General features: G+C 44.0%; 1 protein-coding gene across 12 annotated transcripts in view; it reads left to right on the top strand.

Annotated features, from left to right (window-relative positions):
- SERGEF (secretion regulating guanine nucleotide exchange factor) overlaps positions 1 to 19,142 on the top strand; it is a 656,301-nt gene that overhangs the window by 197,052 nt on the left and 440,107 nt on the right. For 2 of the 12 annotated variants that reach the window (XM_029582888.1, XM_029582875.1), the window contains one exon: positions 14,800 to 16,708. The exons of 9 other annotated variants lie outside the window; for them this stretch is intronic. In XM_029582888.1, coding sequence (XP_029438748.1) covers positions 14,800 to 14,981 — 182 coding nt within the window. In that variant the 3' untranslated portion in view covers positions 14,982 to 16,708. Of the gene's footprint in view, positions 1 to 14,799; positions 16,709 to 19,142 lie in introns of those variants that run through there. One more of the 12 variants, XM_029582877.1, reaches the window with a different exon arrangement.

Raw genomic sequence — 19,142 nt, 5'->3', positions numbered from 1 at the left:
GAGAAGATCCTGTTGCTGTTGAAGCATTAGATTCTTCACATCTTTCTTCATTCCTTGAAAGATCTGTGGATGAAGACATTTTCTTATATGTGACACACAGGCTCTCACAGGCACAAAACATACACAAACACACAAGCTCTCACACAGACACACACAGTCTCTCACACACACACACACACACACACACTCAACACGATTTCACACAGACACACAGTCTCTCTCACACACACACACACACAATCTCACACACACACACACACACACACACACACACACACACACAGGCTCTCACTCATTCACACATACATACAAGCTCACACACATGGTCTCCTGTTATCGGGCCATGGTGGGATGAGCTCCACCACGGTCCCGCAGGCCTCCTGTTCTGTTGGGCCATGGCAGGATGAGCTCTATCCTGCTATCTTCGGGCCGTATGGCCCACCGACCTTCCTGTTTGGGGGGGGGGGTGGGGAGAGAGGCCCTTCTTCTGCTTATACGCAGAAGGGCCTCTCCGATCGCTGGTGATCTCTCTCCTTCTTTGGCCGCAGGCTGGCTCCTGCTACCGCTGGCCTGCCGCCTCCCCACTGGTTGCGCAGAGCCTGCACAGTGCTGCTGTCAGCCCAACTGCATAACTGCGAAAACACCTGCAATTCCTAAAGAACCCGTCCTTGCATGTGAACCTAGCATGGCACCTCACTGGCACTGAGACACGTATCAAAGGATGCTGTATGCACAGGTTGTCCAACTGAGCCACTCTTGTGACCACTGAAAACAGTGTCTAACTATCTGTCTATTTAATCTGTCTCTCCTTTATAATAGGGAAAGGTGGCTGAGGTCCTGGAATGCCACAATTAAGTCTAGTTTTCCGGCTATCCCCATTGAATATGCATGAGATATATTTGCCTATAATGGAGACAGCACATACAAATATACCTCATACATATTCATTATGGATACCCTAAAAAAACCAAACCTATCTGAGGCATTCCAGAACCAGGGTTGCCTACTCCTGCTGTAGAACATTCTATATAAATTGTGGTAGGAATGGTCACAATTTTGCCTGCCATGCACCCTCTTCGTGCCCTGGTCCTGCCTGCTATGACTCTTCCTCACCTGCAGAGGCCTTCAATGAGCCTCACCACCAGCCTGGCTAAGCTTCTTCTTGCTGCTTTCACCATGCCCTAGCCTCGCCAGAACCACCTTACCTTTTCATGGAGACACCCTTGGCTCTCTGATTTGGGCACTAGTCTTGTATCTTGCCTTGTGGCCTCTGGACTTTCCGCTTTCTTGTTCCTTATCTTGAGGACTATCTAGGCCTTGTGGTCTCTGGGACTTCTGCTTTCTTGTATCTTGCCTTGCAGCCTATCCAGGACTCTCTACCTAGGGGCCTCTGGGCCTTTAACCTAGCGGCCTTCAGAGCAGCTTCTGTGTTCTTCGTTCTGTGTTGTCATGCCTAGTCCTTGTCCAATTCTGTCTTAGTCTGTCTAGTCCAGTCCCGTCTTTGTGCACTCTCTGTTGTGCCCCGCTCAGCCTAGTTATCCCTTGCCTTTCCCTGGCCCCAGTTCATGCCCAGTATTCTTGCCCTGTCCTTGTCTGTAGTCAGTCCTAGTCCTTGTTCTATGTCCAGCTCCGGCATCCAGTCCTCAAGCTCCAGTCTGCTCAGTCCTGACAGCAGCCTGCCCAGACTCACCATGATGTACTGTCACCGCAGCAAAGACCTGCTGGCCCCCAGAACCCAAGGGCTCATCCAGTGGGGAGGGGGTTGGCTAGGTGGAAGACTGGCCCTTGACTAGCCCAGTAACCTGCCTTGCAGTCTTGCACACCTCCTGGGGTGGTGTACCCAGATCCCAGCTACCCTGACGGGAATCATAGGAAACAGCTTGATTTATGCACTTAACATTGCTAGGATGTGATGGAATGGTTTGCTTTATGGAATGTAGCCCAGTTTTTAAGCCCCCTTTCCTGTCCTTTCGGTTACCAGGCAGATGTTTCTTGTTGTAAAAGCAACTAAGAAATGCAGCATGAAGTCGCAAAGTAGATACATAATGCAATGCTCCCTTTTAAAGATGTTTTAGGCACTTTTTTTAAAAACACTTTTTCTTTAGAGTACATTAAATACAACACCGCTGAATTTATATTTTTAGAGAGCAATTTCCCTTCTCAAATGTGGCTAAAAATACATGCGGGTTTCATAGGAAATGAATAGTGTTAAAAAAAAATGCATTCCAGTAGGTGTATTTAGGGCAGAAGCGAAAGGGACAACTTGTTCTAGTTTACTCCTTCCCTCGACCGCCTGCACACATAGGTGCAAAGTATGTCCCCTTGGAGTTTAATTTTTTAATGCAACTAATTGCTCCGGGAAGCAGCTTCATTCAGCTGATGTGCTGCACGCTTTGTTGCCTGGTCAGTAGATTATCTGTGGCTAAGGCACATTTTCTTTTTCTTTCTTCCTTTGCAGCCTATTTCTTCTTGAAATGTTATTACCCAGGATGTGATTCCTCCTGCCTTCTCTCCGATTAATAAGCATTTTTTATTTGTTTAATATCTTTATCCTGTTGCCTGCAGGCATCTTTGTTCTCGTCTTTCAGTCTAAAATGTCCTTTTATTTGCTTTATTTTCCTGCTCTTGGCCCCCTCCTTTTTTCTCTTCTGAGCTAACTAATCTGAAAATGTATGTATGTAATAAGGAACTCACCATGTTTGTGTGTGCTCAGTTAGGGCATTTTCTGTTGCCCTAGACCCAGAGGTAGGCAACACGGTCCTTCAGTGCCACGAGTCAGTCGGGTTCAGGATAACCACAGTGAATATGGATGAGATGTATTTCCATACACTGCCTCTAATTCATGCAAATGCATCTCATCCATATTCATTATGGATATCCTGAAAACCCGAATGACTTGGATTCAAGGGCCGGAGTTGCCTGCCCCTTACCTAGACACAAGGTTGAAGAGTCGTTTCAAAGAATAAAAGCTGTATTTTTGTTGAAAAAGTGATTTCTAACAATAAGAAAATAAGATTTCCCATACTGGGTCAGACCAAAGGTGCATCAAGTCCAGGATCCTGTCTCAAACAGTGGCCAATACAGATCACAAGTACCTGGCAGGCTTCCAAAAGGTTGATAGATTCTATGCTGCCTATCCCAGGGATAAGCAGTGGATTTCTCCACCTTAATAATGCTTTGCTTTATGGACTTTTCTTCCAGGAACTTGTCCAAACCTTTTTTAAACACAGCTACACGAACAGTTTTTACCACATCCTCCAGCAACAAATTCCAGAGTTTAATTATGCATTGAATAAAAAAAATATTTTCTCCTATTTGTCTTAAATGTACCACCTAGTAACTTCATTGAATGTCCCCTAGTCTTTGTACTTTTTGAAAGAATAAACAATCGATTTTCATTTAACCATTCCACTCCACTCATTTTATAGCCTTCTATCAAATCTCCACTCAGCTGTCTCTTCTCCAAACTGAAGAGTCCTAATCTCTTTAGCTTTTTCTCATAGGGGAATTGTTTCATCACCTTTATCATTTTGGTCGCCCTTCTCTGTACCTTTTCTAATTTTTCGATATCTTTTTTGAGATGCAGTGAACAGAACTACACACAATACTCAAGATGCGATCGCACCATGGAGCAATACAGAGACATTATGATATTATGTTTTATTCTGCATTTCTTTGCTAATAACTCCTAGCATTCTGTTTGCTTTCTTGGCTGCTGCCACACCTTGAGCAGAGGATTTCAACATATTATCCACAATTATGCCTAGATCCTAAACCTGGGTGGTGACTCCCATAGTGGAACCTTGCATTATGTAGCTAATAATTTGGGATGCTCTTTCCTATATCATCAATTTGCACTTGTCTACCTTAAATGTCATCTGCCATGTGGATACCCAGTCTCTTGTTCTTGCAAAGTCCTCTTGCAGTTTCTCACAATCCTCTTGAATTATTTTGTGTCATCAGCTAATTTGATCATTTCACTCATTGTTCCTATATCTAGGTCATTTATGAATGGTGTTAAAAAGCAGAGTCCCAGTACAGATCCCTGAGACACTCCACTATTCACCTTTCTCCATTGAGAAAATTGACTAAGTAGCCCTACTTTCTGTTTTCTATCTTTTAACCAGTTCTCAGTCCACAACAGAACATTGCCTCCTCTCCCATAATGTTTTAATTTCCTCAAGAGTCTCTCATGAGGTACTTATGTTTGTCAAACGTTTTCTGGAAATCCAGATACACTATACCAACTGCCTCACCTTTAGCCATATGTTTATTTATGCCCTCAAAAAAAAATGTAACAGTGTTTTAAACAAGATTTAAAAACAAAGGAGGAAAATGAATGACCTATGCAGAGGCCGATATGGTGGCTGCTGCAAAAATATCCAGAACTCAGTGTATACAGGTAAAGCTGCTTCACATGCTCAGCCTGGGGCTGGGGATCCTTTCCTCAAGCCTCAGGAGGAGAGAATATTCAAGGGTGATCCAGGGATCCCTCTCCTTCGAGCCTGGGAGGAGTTGGAAGTCAGCATAGATCCAGGAATCCCCTCCGGGATTTTTTTTTTTTTCATGGGTTGCTGCTCATATTTATGCAATTCATAAAATGACTAGGTATGTTTTCAGATTGTGATAGTTCAGGTTTTGGAGAATCAGAAGCACAAAAACCCCCCAAAACTAAGGATGGATAAATACATATAAAAAGGTGATTTATTTCAGGAATAACAGCAGCTAACAGGAGTCAGAGAGAATTTATTATTTGAGCAGGTATTATAATTGACCTGATATTTTAGGATTAGAGCACAAATATTTAACCTGGGAATAAAAATAACTTCAAATGGGTAATATGACCATTGCACTTTGTTGGTGGACATTATTATCCCATTGTCATTCCTTTTTGGAACCTGTGGATCATTTGTTTTCAGTTAGAACCTTGATGTCCAGCTCATAGATAATTATATATGTATGCAATATATGTACACATGCACAAAAATATTGTAGGTACATAATAGAAAAAGGAATGATTTACGAAGGTTTTGTTTTTTTCACATTCTCTATCAATAGAAGTTTTGATAAATTTGGCCCAAGTGGTCAGCGTATTCTGTGTGTCTGGTGGATTTGTAGAGGTCCATATTGAAGTGCATTTAGCTGGCTAACTCAGAAGTTAGCCGGCCAAATTGATATTTGAGCACTTATCCGGCTAAATTCTAGCCAGCTAATAAGATAGCCAGCTAAGGGGGTTATTTTCTAAATGTGTGACAAGATGCAAATAAGCTGGAGGGGAGGAGGGGAGGAGTGGCAGGGAGGGGGAGGAGTCGGCCGCAGCACCGCTGCTGGCGATAATGTGAGGGATATTATCGCCGGCAGTAGCACGGCGAATAGCACCACCTTTTACGGTGGTGCTATTTGTGCGAAAGGCTGCAGCCGGCCGCAGGCTCGCCCCCCGCCCCCTTTTTCGCTGGATTCATCATTCTGCGAAGAATGATGAATCCAGCCCTAAGTTAGGGGCATTCCGGGGGCTGTAACTGGGAGGAGTGGAGTTAGCCGGCTAAGGGCCAGATTCATTAAGGCTTTTTTCCCATTTTGTGTCTGAGAAAAACCCTTAGTGAATCAGGTCCTAAGTCTGGTCAGGCCAAAGAATTTTCCTAAAATTAGCCTACTAACTTTAAGATCACTGGATATATTCAATAGTGCTGCTGCACTACTGAATATACCTCCAAAAACCGGATACATTTATCTGGCTAACTTTACTATCCAGACTGTGTCTGAATATGGACCTCATGCTTTTTTATTTTATTTTAAATGAGCCATGGAAGGCAATAGTCTGTATTGTTATCGTCATCCCCATTGAAAGCACCTTATTTGGCCCGTTCTGTATTCTTTTGATTATCATGCTTCCTCTAGATTGTACAGTAAGCATACAACTGATATGCAGCGTGATCAAGGCATAAAATATAAGCAAATGAATCATTCATTCTGCTGTACTCTAGACCAGGGTTTCCAAAACTCTGTCATCAAGATTGTTGATCAAATCTGATTTTCACCAAAAGTATGCAGATACTCACGAATGTTCCTTGTGGATGTCCCGAAAATTGGACTGTTTGTGAATCTTGGGGACAGAGCTTGGGGCTGTATTCCTGGCAAATAGTGCTGTTTCTGAAATCTGTGAGGGCATAGGAAGGCCATGCTAGGTACATGGACACAGGTATGCTTATTTAAGAACATAAGAACATGCCATACTGGGTCAGACCAAGGGTCCATCAAGCCCAGCATCCTGTTTCCAACAGTGGCCAATCCAGGCCATAGGAACCTGGCAAGTACCCAAAAACTAAGCCTATTCTATTGTTTGGCATTTACTTTCTCTGCTGTGTTCATGTAAGACAATGTCAATAGGAATCAGAAAAACACTAATGATTGCTGATCACTGCAAGAGTTTGTGTGTGTGTGTGTGTGTGTGTGTGAGTTATGCTTATATCGTTTGGATGTGTGGGTAATGATTTTCAGCTGGCAGTGCAGTTAGCTTCTTTATCTTCAGAAAAACTCCCACAAAAAGCTGCTGTCAGCATTAATAAGTGTTTCTAGTTTCCCCGCAGGCCTAGAGTGAGATGTATCATATCCACTCTTCAGCCAAGTATTTTCCAATTTTCAAATTAGAAATGAGAGGATGTGAAATTGCGGTCAATTAAAAAAAAAAATGGTAAAGTGGATAACTTAGCCAGGTAAGTTATTGGGAATAGTCAACGCGATAACATCCCACTGAATATCCTTGAATAATATTATCCAGGTATACATACCTGATTAACAGCTCAATACTGTAAAGTGCGGCCGCGGTTACCCCGCTCCTAACCTGCTTTCTACTCACTTTCCGGCCGCGTTAGCCCTTCCTGCGATACACAATCCCCTTTAACCGATTCTTACCGCCTCTTTAAATCACCGGGTAACCCCTTCCGCACGTGGCATGTATATCAGATGTAAACGAGCGAATTAGCTGTTCCCTCCCATACAGTAACGCGCGCCCCGACTATCGCTATTTTACCCTGCGATTTTGCCCCGCGTTTAACCTGCTAACTTACCGCCTACCCCTACCCCTGCGTTAGAGGCAAGGGTTAAGGGTAGACGGCAAACTTTCCCACAAAAGAAAACCTATAAACCTAAAATGGGTATAAATACCTTGGATGTCACTTTCCGAATCCTCCATCTCCACGCGGGCGGGCGGGCATGCGGTCATCGAGGCGGGAGCCGGTGGGCGCGCGTTCATCCAGGCGGCGGCGGGAGCTGGCGGGCGCGCGTTCATCCAGGCGGCGGCGGCGGGAGCCGGCGGGCGCGCGTTCATCCAGGCGGCGGCGGAGGGAGCCGGCGGGCGCGCGTTCATCCAGGCGGCGGTGGGAGCCGGCGGGCGTGCGTTCATCCAGGCGGCGGCGGTGGGTGCCGGCGGGCGCGCGTTCATCCAGGTGGCAGCGGGAGCTGGCGGGCGGGCGTGCGTTCATCCAGGCAGAGGGAGCCGGCGGCGAAAGCAGCCTCCAGCAGCCCCCGCCGGCAGTGAATGAATGCACGCCTGTGTACGCCCGTGCAATTTCGGCGCTCAAGGCAGGGCATTAGAGAACGCCGACGTCACATGCCGTGACGTCAAACGTCGTGGCATCACGCCTTGAGTGCTGAAATTGCACGGGCATACACAGGCGTGCATTCATTCACTGCCGGTGGGGGCTGCTGGAGGCCGCTTTCGCTGCCGGCTCCCTCATCCTGGATGAACGCACGCCCGCCCGCCGTCTCCCGCCGCCGCCGCCTGGATGAACGCGCGCCCGCTGGCTCTCGCCGCCGCCGCCTGGATGAACGCGCGCCCGCTGCCGCCTGCCGGCTCCCGCCGCCGCCGCCTGGATGAACGCGCGCCCGCCGGCTCCCGCCGCCGCCTGGATGAACGCGCGCCCAGCCGCCCGCCAGCTCCTGCCTCGATGACAGCACGCCCGCCCGCCGGCTCCCGCCTCGATGAACTCTCTCCCGCCTCGAACGCGCGCCCGCCGGCTCCCGCCAGTAAGTTTACTTTTTTTTACACTTTATTCCCTTTGGTTTTAATTTTCGACCTGCGCCTTGCTTTGGGAGGGGGGGGAACCATCCACTTCCTGGTACCTGTCATTTCAAATGTCAGTTGAAATGACATTTGAAATGACAGGTACCAGCGCACCCAGGATACTGTATAGGCGCTGTATTAAGCGCCTATACAGTAAAATGGCTTGCGTGGGCCTAACGCTTCGCAGACGCGGCTTGCATTTGCAAGCAATTTAAATAGAGTATCGAGCGGTATGTGAGCAGGACTGTGCGTGCGGCGAACGAGGGTGTACCCGGCACTGCCGCACTCTTTCTAACGCGGCCTTACTGTATCGACCTGTAACTTTGAAACCTAACTGACAATGTTTGATTATTACTCACAAGCTTTCAAAGTTATTTGGGAATGTGTTACCAGATAACTAAGCCTTAACTGGCTATAGTGAAAGAATATAGCTGGTTAAGTAGAGATGGAAAGCCAGAAAGGTGCTTGGCTACATAGAGAGAGGAATGATCAGCAGAAAAAGGGAGGTGATAATTGCCCCTGTATAGGTCCCTGGTGAGATCTCATTAGGAATTCTGTGTACAATTCTGGAGACCGCACCTTCAAAAGGATATAAACAGGATGGAATTGTTCCAGAGGGTGGCTGCTAAAATGGTCTTCATTCTAAAGCATGTGGGGATAAAGATATAAACATGTATACCCTAGAGGAAAGGCGAGATAGGGGAGATAGGATGGAGACATTTAAATATCTCAAAGCTTTCCATGCACAGGAGGTGAGCCTCTCTCAATGGAAAGGAGGCTCTAGAACAAGGGATCATGAAAAGAGGTTGAAAGGGGGGTAGGCTCAGGAGTAATCTTAGGAAATATTTCTTTACAGAGAGGGTGGTGGATGCATGGAACGGCCTCCCAGTGGAGGTTTTGGAGGCAGAAACCATATCTGAATTCAAGAAAGAATGGGATCTGTGAGAGAGTGATGGGAATTGTAAGGGCTAGATAAATTGGATGGATGGGCAGACTAGGTGGCCATATTGAATTTTTCTGCCATCCTGTTTCTTATCTGCCCAATATCCCATCTCCTTTCTCTACTCCATTAAAACAAATGTCAGCCCTTTGTAGTCAATCCACCCGAGTCTCCCAGAATAATTCTAAAACGTTGCAGGCCTATATGCCCAAACTTGCAAAATATAATGGAAGGCCCCCACTCACCCTCTTCCTCCCCTTTCAACCCAACCAGACCCCCTTCCTACCCCCAGTGTAAGCTACCAGCAGCGATGGATGTTCTGGGAGCTGGGCAAGTGTTCTGAGCCCCTGCCAAGGGTAAGGGGTTTGAGGGGTTCTGGCAGGGTGGGAGGGTTTGGGTTAAGTTGATTGGGGGGAGAGAGGAGAGGGGGACTTCCTTATTATATTTTGCCAGTTTGGGTAAGGGGGGGGGATAGAAGTTTCTAGTCTATAGGCTTGCAACCTTTTGGTCCGCTCATTACAAGTTTCTCAGTAAACTCTTTTAATTTTATAATAATTCAAGCTGGAGTGGAGATATCTTTATTTTTAAACCACTAGGGGAGGCCATATCTCTAACAGCCCTAAGGCAAGTCCTCTGCTCCCTGCCGGAGAAATCCCAGGGAATTGTATGATGGCCCAGCAGCTTCCAGGCGTACCCCCTTGTCCAGTCCGGTTGTGGAAGGGGATGGGGGAGAGTTACACATTTTTACAGAATTAAGTGGGAACGTCCCTATTGTATCACAGAGACTAGCATGTGCCAGAAACAGAAACAATACTGGCGGAATTAGCAGTAGGTCAGCAACATCTGCAAGGTGGTAGAAATGGGATTTGCTTCTGGAAGAAAACATAATGAACTAACCTACAGTGAGATTAGCAGCAGGCCAAGGACAGCAGCAGCGACTGAATCAGTAATGCAGCAGCAATGCGGAGAGTGGGAATGAGCTGGGGCAAGAGAGAATGACTGGTGGGGACAGGCTTGGGGAAGAGTGAGATGGACTAGTGGGGGACAAGCTGGCGAGGAGACTAAGGGGGCTTGTGAAAGTGAGTGAGGGAACAGGTGGGGACAGATTGAGGAAAAAGAGATTTGTGGGGATGGGCTGGGGCGATAGAGAGCAACTGGTGGGGGAAAGAGAGAATGACTGATAGGAAAAGGCTAAGGGGACGAAGAGCAATTGGTGGAGAAATACTCGGATGAGAATGAAATGGACTGGTGAGGAGAGACTGGGGACTGTTGGGGTTAAGCTGCGAGGCATGAACGGGACATAGGGACAGGCTGGGGGGGGGGGGGGGTGAGGGGGACAGGCATGGAGGAATGAGTGAGACTAGTGGGGATCGACTTGTAGCGGGGGATAGAAAGAGAGTGGTGGGGGAGGACTAGCGGTCCCCAAACTTTCTGGAGGTTGATAAGGGGGTCCACACAGCCAAAAAAGATTGGAACCCCTGTATTTGTGTACTGTACTAAACATAACATCATATAAATGATGGACCAGGGCAACTAGCTTGATACTGAAGCCTGATTCTGTGTACTGTGCTTACTTGTTTATTTTGGGGAATGCAGGGGTGCTTTTTCTCTTCAAGGGCAAGAGAACGTTTCATATTACTGAGGTTGAGAGCTGCTAGTGCTACTGACAGAAAAGCCGAGGTTATGGATTTTGGATTCAATTCCATGTCTTTCCACACCCGAGCTCCAGGCAAGTTACAGTGGAGGTACTGTAGGTAATTCCCTGCCCCAGAGGTCTTACAATCCGAATGCCTGATTTATTAAACATTTTCCCTATAGAGGCAGAATGGGAGAAAAGCCTCAGTAAAACAAGCCCTAAGTTTGTACCCGAGGAGGGTGAAGGTCACGAGGAGCATCAGTGGGAGAAGCAGAATTTTGAACCCTGGCTTTCAGCCCTCCCTTCTAACCACCAGGGTTATTAGGTTATAAAAAAAAAAAAAGGGGGCCAGCAGGGTTTGCCTGCACCACGGAAGCAACATCTTTGAGAGCAGGCAGCAGGAACTACTGCGACAAGCCCTGCTGACGAAAGGAGCAGTCTTACTGGGCAGTCTGAGGAGACCTTTTTCCTTGCTGGAGAGAGCACGTACATTGCCTGGGGTGACAGTGTTTAGCAGGGAAAAATGGGGCTAGGAAGACATTTAAAAAAAAAAGTGGGGAAGCTGACAACATAAATAATGATCTGATTCCACAGGAGGCATTAAAAGGAGGTGCCTATGGATGATGCCCAGAGCTCGTGCTGTACAGGGAGGCTGTGACTAAAGAACTTGCTAATATTATTTACATAGCTTGCAGTTGGTAACTACAGAATTGTAGTCATAAACATGTGACTTTGTGAGTATTTGGTTTGATTTTGTGTTATTTCCAAACCTAAATATCTTCCGGACATCGAGTGGCATTGAGTGAGCTTTGGAAAAAGACACCAGTTTCCACAAATCAAATAAACTACATACGGGGACTCTAATCAAAAAAATAAAGGGATCAGCTGAACATACAACGGGACAATGACAGTAATACAACAATACTGACAGCTGCACAGCATCTTGGCATAGAACATTGCGTTTTCCCTCTGCCTGTTTGATCAGAGCAGGAACAGACTGCAAAGTTTCCAGTGCAAAACTGCCAAGACTGAATTTAGATGGTCGACCAGTCAGTCAGAACAAGGGCAAAGGGGGAATAGGCTCCACCACCCATAAACTCTACGAATGATATGCAGAGGTCTAACACGGCTTCATCTAATGACTGTGCTGAAGGAGCCTCCATGTAGAAGCAGGGAGGTGGAAAAAAAAAATCAATGGAAGGATACCGCGGTCACAGCCATATCTGGCCATCAGACAAATATCGCTCTCTTCCCTATAGTGTCTTCAAGTGCATTATTGTAAATGGTGTCTTCATGCCACATGCATAGCTCTGAAATCAGCAATTGCACTATGGCAATTCTATAACATTGAAAGGTTTTTTTTTTTGTTATTTTTTTTAACAAGGTAACAAAGTTGTCAGCCAATCCCCTTTCTCCATGTCTTAAAATGCCACGCTTTCGTTGCTGGAGAGATGCTGGCCATTTTGATATTATGTTACATTCTGGGGGGGAGGCTGGCAGAATGTATGGCAGGGCTATGGTTATTTTATTTTGCATTTATTTTCAGTTGTCTGTTACCTAAAAAATAGCCCATGCAATTAGTGAGAGGCACCTTTTTTGTTGTCAAAATGCGGCCTCCTGAGCATCTACTTTGCCACTTTAAATGATCCAAAATCCTTATAAAGCACCATTCTGGCAAGAAGAAAGGTATTTTCTACTATTTAAACACACACACACCTGGTATGCACACCAACAATTATATACACGTCTTCCAGTGTCACCTCTTCAGTCTTGCCTCCTCTCAATTGCCATGAGTCAGGGAGACTAAAGAGGTGTGAGAGAGGGGGACAGACCTGATTTGGGATATGTTCAAGCACCTACAGCACCAATGGAGCTGGTGCTATGGGTTAAACTATCTCAGTGTGTAAATCCGTGAGCATTCCCCAATCATGTAGCTAACCATATTCAACACTGGTGCTCTATACCATGACTGAGCAATTCCACCTAGTGAATGCTTATGTGGAAAAGCTGCTTTTATTCTTATATAATGGACACAATAAAGGGATGATCTAAATCTTAAGGTGCTCTAATATGTAAATGTACAGTTTCCTGCCTGGCACCAGTGTGTTTGGTTTCAGAGGCTGTGTAAGAACTCTGTACCTCTTTAATGGCATCTACTGGTTGTTAAAAGATTCAGAAGTGTGGCCTTATCCTGTAGATAGGATGTAGTGCACATGTCAAATGGTATTGATGAGGAGATGGGTGTGCCACTGATAATATTGAAACACATCCTTTAATCTGTAATTACTGCCTTTGATGGAACTAATTGGAATATGTGCTCTTACCTTGAATAATAAACGAACTTGGTGCCACCAAAACAGTAAGGCTGATGTTATTCCCTGCCTTGAACAGATCTTCTGGAAAGATGGATATAAATTGAAATAAATACATAAAGGGCAGACATTTGTGGTAAAGAAAAGGGAATGCAAAAAAAAAAGGAAAATTTTCTTCTCTATAATAATTCTCAAGAGGTGCTGTTTTCTTTAAGGACAGGAGGAGGAAAACCAATTGTAAACTGCTAGAAAACTAACAGAGAAAACTTCCTCCGGGTCAGATATCACTCCATTTTCTTGGAGAGATGATTCATGCCATCCTGTATTTTGATACGGAAAAACCTCATAACACACAGTTATAGTTCGGATTGTACCATTATCAAATAAAATAGTCACAACTTTTTTTTTATTTCAAGTTAATGTTCTTGTGCTATTTTGAGTCATACTTATTTCCAGTTTCATGTGACCTAGTGATTAGTGTATGTGGTAGGAAGCAACTTTTCGTCCTCCGCCATGTCGCTTGAACGTATTGAATTACAGGAAAACTCGACTTGTCTTTACCATCTTGTAGACAACACCATTCTCTGCTGCTGCCTATGGGGCCACTGAAACACAGAGTAACCTCCCCACTTTCCTAACAGGGGAATTTTAAAAGTCAGGAACGCACCAAAACCAGAAGATATGCGCACAAGTCGGGCCGGCGTCTTCCAAGTGGATTTTGTCAGCCGCCCATGTACACGCAGATCTCCCACTGCGCGCACAAATAGAAAGTTTACAGAAAGGGTCATGGGCATGGCCACGTCAGGGCCTGACAAAGCGGGAAGTGCGTAAATACTTACATGCACTGGCACATGCTGGGGTCCCTGCCATGTAACTTTACCTGTGCTATGGATGAAGTTTAAGTTTTAAAACAAAAAAATGTAGACAAGTCACCAGGGTTTTAAGGGTCGGGGCTAACAGGGGGAGAAGGGAGGCTATTGAACTAGGGGGTTGGAAGTCCTATCCCTTACCTGGGCGAACTGGGAGTGAGCTAGGAAAATGGCAAATGGCATTGGTACACATCCCTTGTAATATTTCCCCAATTACACGGTAGATAGCAGATTTGCATGCAGACACGCACATCCATTTAAAATTGGGCGCACATAAATGCATGACCAGGCTATTTTGTAACATGCGTGCATATACGCGCAAATGTTATAATATAAATGAATCCCTGGGTGCGGGCCGATGAATGTACACACACATGCCGCCCGCATGCCGCTTGAAAGTTAGCATCTGAGTGTAATGGCAGAATTTCTGTTACGGTGGAGCCAAGGCAGAATGATCAGATACAGATACATCATAAATACTGAAGGCATTGCTATGTTTTTGGTTTGAGGAATATATGAGCATTAATGACATCAATACTTGAAGACTTCAGTTCAAAGCAACATTTTAAAGAGAAAATTGAGAAGGATAACCCTATTGTACATAGGAAGTTGTTTCTGTTGTTTAGTATGAACTCAGCTTCTTCCTCATGTACATCTTTGTCACACTTGGTAATTAGTAAATTTGTGTCTAGAACCATCAGGTTCTTCAGAAGAAGTCTGGTCTACAAAATATTAAAATTTTGAAAACATACTCTGAAAAATAGACTGTTTTTCTGGTTTTTAAATTATTTTTTTAAAACTGTTCATGAACAATAAATATGGATTTTATAAAACTTTAACTGAATGCTTTTCTTTGAAATCTATAAATGTTACTGCAGATGCTGATTATTTGGCTCCAAAAGTTGTGCCATTTGCAGTGTTCTGTCCTAATGACTGTTTCAGTATAGTTTTAACATTCTTCTTCTTGCGCTTTTCTTCAGGGAGCCAGTGTTATTCCTGGGGTTGGAATGAACATGGAATGTGTGGTAATGGCACTGAAAAAAATGTTCATTCTCCAAAGCCAATCAGAGCTCTTCATTCTGCAAAGCCAGTCTTGATTGGTTGTGGTGCAGGACACTCCATGACTCTCTGCGAGACTAGAAGACAGACTTTACAGAAATAAAAACAGCATAAAACATTAAGAAAAGATCAGCAAAGAACACTACGGGAGAATGAAAGTAATAATTGAAAAATGCTTTAACAGCATGGAATAATATACAAGCTATCAGCAACCTTCTACCCTTGTACATTCATACAGTTTTGAAATTACAGACTAACCCCAGAAAATTCTCAGATGGATGTGAGAACAAGAAAACTTCTCCTTGTCCACCAGCCAATCTGTAGGAACCAAAGTATGCTGAGAATGTACATCCCCCCAAAGCAGGAGGAGGTCTAGGATCTTATAAAAATAGATTACACCTATATACTGTAGCTTCTGTCATAGGGCTCCAAGCATACATAATGCCAGCAAGCGTTCATACAATGAAGTATGAAAGAAAATGGCCACAATTTCCATCATTAAACTTAAACAAATGATCTGAAGAATAGAAAGAATGAGCACATGTAGAGAAACAAGTAACAGAATTTGCAAACCAAAAGAAAAAATTGAACTAGCAAGCAAGGAAAAACAAGTGAGATGCACAAATGTACTAGTAAATAGAAAGAGTTTCTAAAACAATCATTTGTAGATCAAAATCTAACACAGGAATGGCTAAAGAGGTAAGCTTATACCTAAAGATGAAAGATTAATAAATGTAGTACATGACCATGGAATATGCACAAGAGAGATTTTACAGCTAGCAAAGAAAAAACCTGGAAAACAGAGAAATGCAGATTCTGTAGCACAGTCTTGGATGCATCATTCCATGTGATACTCTGATATCAGAAGGACCTGTACACAGAAAGGCACAGTAAAATAGCCTGGCTCATCTACTGGAAACTGTATAAATGCTAGAATTGGACTGTATTAAAAAACCCCCAAAAAACAACAAACCACTGGGATCATGACCTTGACAGAATGGTAGAGAATAAAGAAGCTGTGTTGACATGGGACATTCCCATACCAACTGATAAAAAAGCTTGATGCTAGAAAACCAAATATAATGGCAAAGGAGAAAAATACAAGAACAGCATTACTAATGGAAGTATCATTACCATATGTGAAGAGAGAGAGAAGATCTATCATGCAATGTGACATCAGGACAATGCGACAGAAAGATACAGAATCAATCTCAATTGTCTTCATCAGCCTGATTACAAAGGACTTCCAGGCTCACTTCAGTATGTTGCTTGTATATATTTATTACAACTTATAAGCCGCAGAAGTTTGCTTTGTACAATGCAAATAAAAAGAGCACTAGCAGTAAATCTGAGAGATTGAGAGCATACTCAGCATACCCTGATTTACGAGTGAGATTCTTTCCTGTCTTGGTGAGTGCAAAACAAATCCTCAAGAGAATTCGCTGACGCATGAACAGATTCAGTTTACACAGAATTCCAAACATCATTACAGTAAAATCTGATTCAGCGCTGGGTTTACTATCAGAGACAGAAAAAACAAACTTCAGAAACTCAGCTGTAGGGGTTGGCCTGATAATGCAAGGTCAGTGATGTGCACTGTTGTGCAGGAGACCAGGGTACAGTTCTCGAGTGCTTCTCATTGTGGCCATGGCTGGAGGACACCTCGGATGCAGTGGAGCGTTAGAGTATCTGGTGGGGAGTCCTGGCCATTGTGCAACAGTGACACCTACTGGCTGAGTCAAGGATGCACTTTAATTAAGACCGTCGCTGCAGTGGATGGACTATTTAAAAAAAAAAAAAAAAAAGGGGGGGGTTAACAATGAGGAAAAATTCCCAGGTGGATTCAAATGAAGGCTCATGCTGCCATTGCTCTGGTACTGGATACTTCCATTTGAGCTGGAAAGCCTGAGGAACAGGAGGAAATGAATAGGCCAAAAATGTAATAGCTCAGCTTCAGAACAAAAGCAGACTTTTCAGCTGATACTTTAAGAAGAAAGAGAACAATAAATAAAGGCATTTCTTTGATAAAACATTGTTTTACCTGCAGAAATGAGGATTTTCATTATTGCCCCTCTTACTGCAGGGAAAAATGCACAATTCTACATTGCATGTATTTTTTCCAGCATTGCAAAGAGGGATGGGAAATGGGTGGGGGGATCAAATAATACACATAGTTTTATGTGAAAGATTTAGCCTCACAAAAAGCAGCATAAATGTCTGTGCAATTTTTGAAGGGACAATAAAGCAAAACTACCCAGGTAATTGTTATATTGTTAGTTGGTCAAGAAAAAAAATCATGATCTAGCATTGCCTATTATTGGAACAGGGAGCTGGGGGGGGGGAAGGAAACTACCATATTTTCCAGTGTATAAGTTGCAGCTCTCCATAAACATCAATTTTGCAGAAAAAGTTGGTAGATAGGTCGCACTGGTAGATAAGATGTGCCTGTTTGTCCTCTACCATGCTCGCAGATTTGTCATAGTTGGGAAGTGAGTCTGCCGAGTGTAGTGTGAGCATCGGAAGTGAGTATCGATTGCCGTGCGAGTACCGTACATGGGTGCGCTGAGTCTCATTCAATCATTAGCAGGGCAGGGACATGCCGGTGGGAGAGAGAAACCTTGGTCTGCGGGATATGGACACGCCGGTGAGACAGAGAAACCAGTCGGTGGGGTACGGACACGCTGGTGAGGGAGAGAAAAAAAGCTATATATAAGTCACCCCGGTATAAGTCATGTCAATTAAATTTTTGAAAAAAAAGCTGCGACATACACCAGAAAATACGGTAAGGTGTTTTTTGTTTAGTTTTTCCTGTTTTCAGGGTTCTTAGGTTGGTATGATTAACCCTACCCCTGGCAAGTCCCCAGAGCTTAGTCATCATCCTAAACTACATTGTTTTGTCATATATTTAAATTTTAGTGACTTGAAGGTTTGTTTTTTTTTTGCAAGAAATAAGCCTGACTTGGGATGCAGCTTGACAAATGTTACTACATTCTGTGGATGTGCATTTGTTTTGTTACATTAATTTATGCACATAAATGATTTACATGCATACAATTTTTTCATGTGCGAACACAAATGCAGCAAAATTAAATTTAAAAATGTAACAAAAAAGGAAAACAAATACAATTTTTCTCATTTCCCATTTGTTGCCTTACTGTACACCTCAAAGGATCTTATTGTGCTTATAAAATTAACCAAAGTTAGAAAATAGACACAAAGAGGAATGATTATTATGGAAATAAGTTGCCCTTTGTAGAAAATCCTGGATAGGCTATATGGTGCAAAGTGGTTAGTCACATAAGTCAAGAATGCTAGCCAAGAACCGAAATTGTATGAAAGGGATTTCTAATTTATTAAAAGGTATTGACTTAGCCCTTACAAAGGGACTCTTTACAAGTTGCTTGGTCTCCTTGATTAAGAAAGAGGCTTATATGAGGTCACATTCATCTTGCTGGAATTGTGTTTTGAACCTGAATCGTAAATTGAGTGAACTATGCAAAGTCAAAACTGTGAAATAAAGCAATCCTAAATATAGCATTATTTTAAGTTCTCTTCTCCCTACTTTTATTGGACATTATGGGGTAGATTTAAAAAAGGAGCGTGCTGTTCAGCTTGGAGAAGAGACGGCTGAGGGGGGATATGATAGAGGGTCCTTTGTCTTACCTTTTTGCGTCTGCCTCTGGGCAGGCACAAGTTGCGCGCGCCGGCAGGCTGCCAGCACGCGATCCTCCGACACATCGGCAATGGCTGCTCTGTCTGAGGCCCCTGGCCCCGCCCCTGCCCTGCCCATCCCTGCCCCCAGACCGCCCCTTTTGTAAAGCTCCAGGACTTACACACATCCCGGGGCTTTACGCGCGTCGCCGGGCCTTTTTAAAATAGGCCAGGCGCGCGTAACCCTTTTAAAATCCGGCCCTATGGTTTTAAGGTTGCTCTTTGAAAGAAATCTCTGAAGTGTGTCTTTTCAGGAGCCTTCCAAGCCAGATGGTGTACATGCCACACTAGATATAAAAATAGCAAAATAAGAACCTGTTTTATTAAGGCTTTTTTCCCATGCAGTGTCTATGGGGAAAATAATAGTAGGATATCCTATCCTAAAGCAGGTCTTTTATCCTTAACCAAAGGTGACCTTTTTCATGACACATTTAGGTGCATCAACATGAAGAAAAGTGATGTTAAAACACAAATATATTACTTACTTGGGTACATTGTTTTAATTGTCTGGCATTGAAACTGGTGACATACCAGCATGTAGTTTTCATTAAAG

This window comes from Rhinatrema bivittatum, chromosome 17, assembly GCF_901001135.1.
Source record: "Rhinatrema bivittatum chromosome 17, aRhiBiv1.1, whole genome shotgun sequence".
NCBI lineage: Eukaryota > Metazoa > Chordata > Amphibia > Gymnophiona > Rhinatrematidae > Rhinatrema > Rhinatrema bivittatum.
The sequence above is the reverse complement of the archived record's forward strand: the minus strand, read 5'-3'. Positions and strand labels throughout refer to the sequence as shown.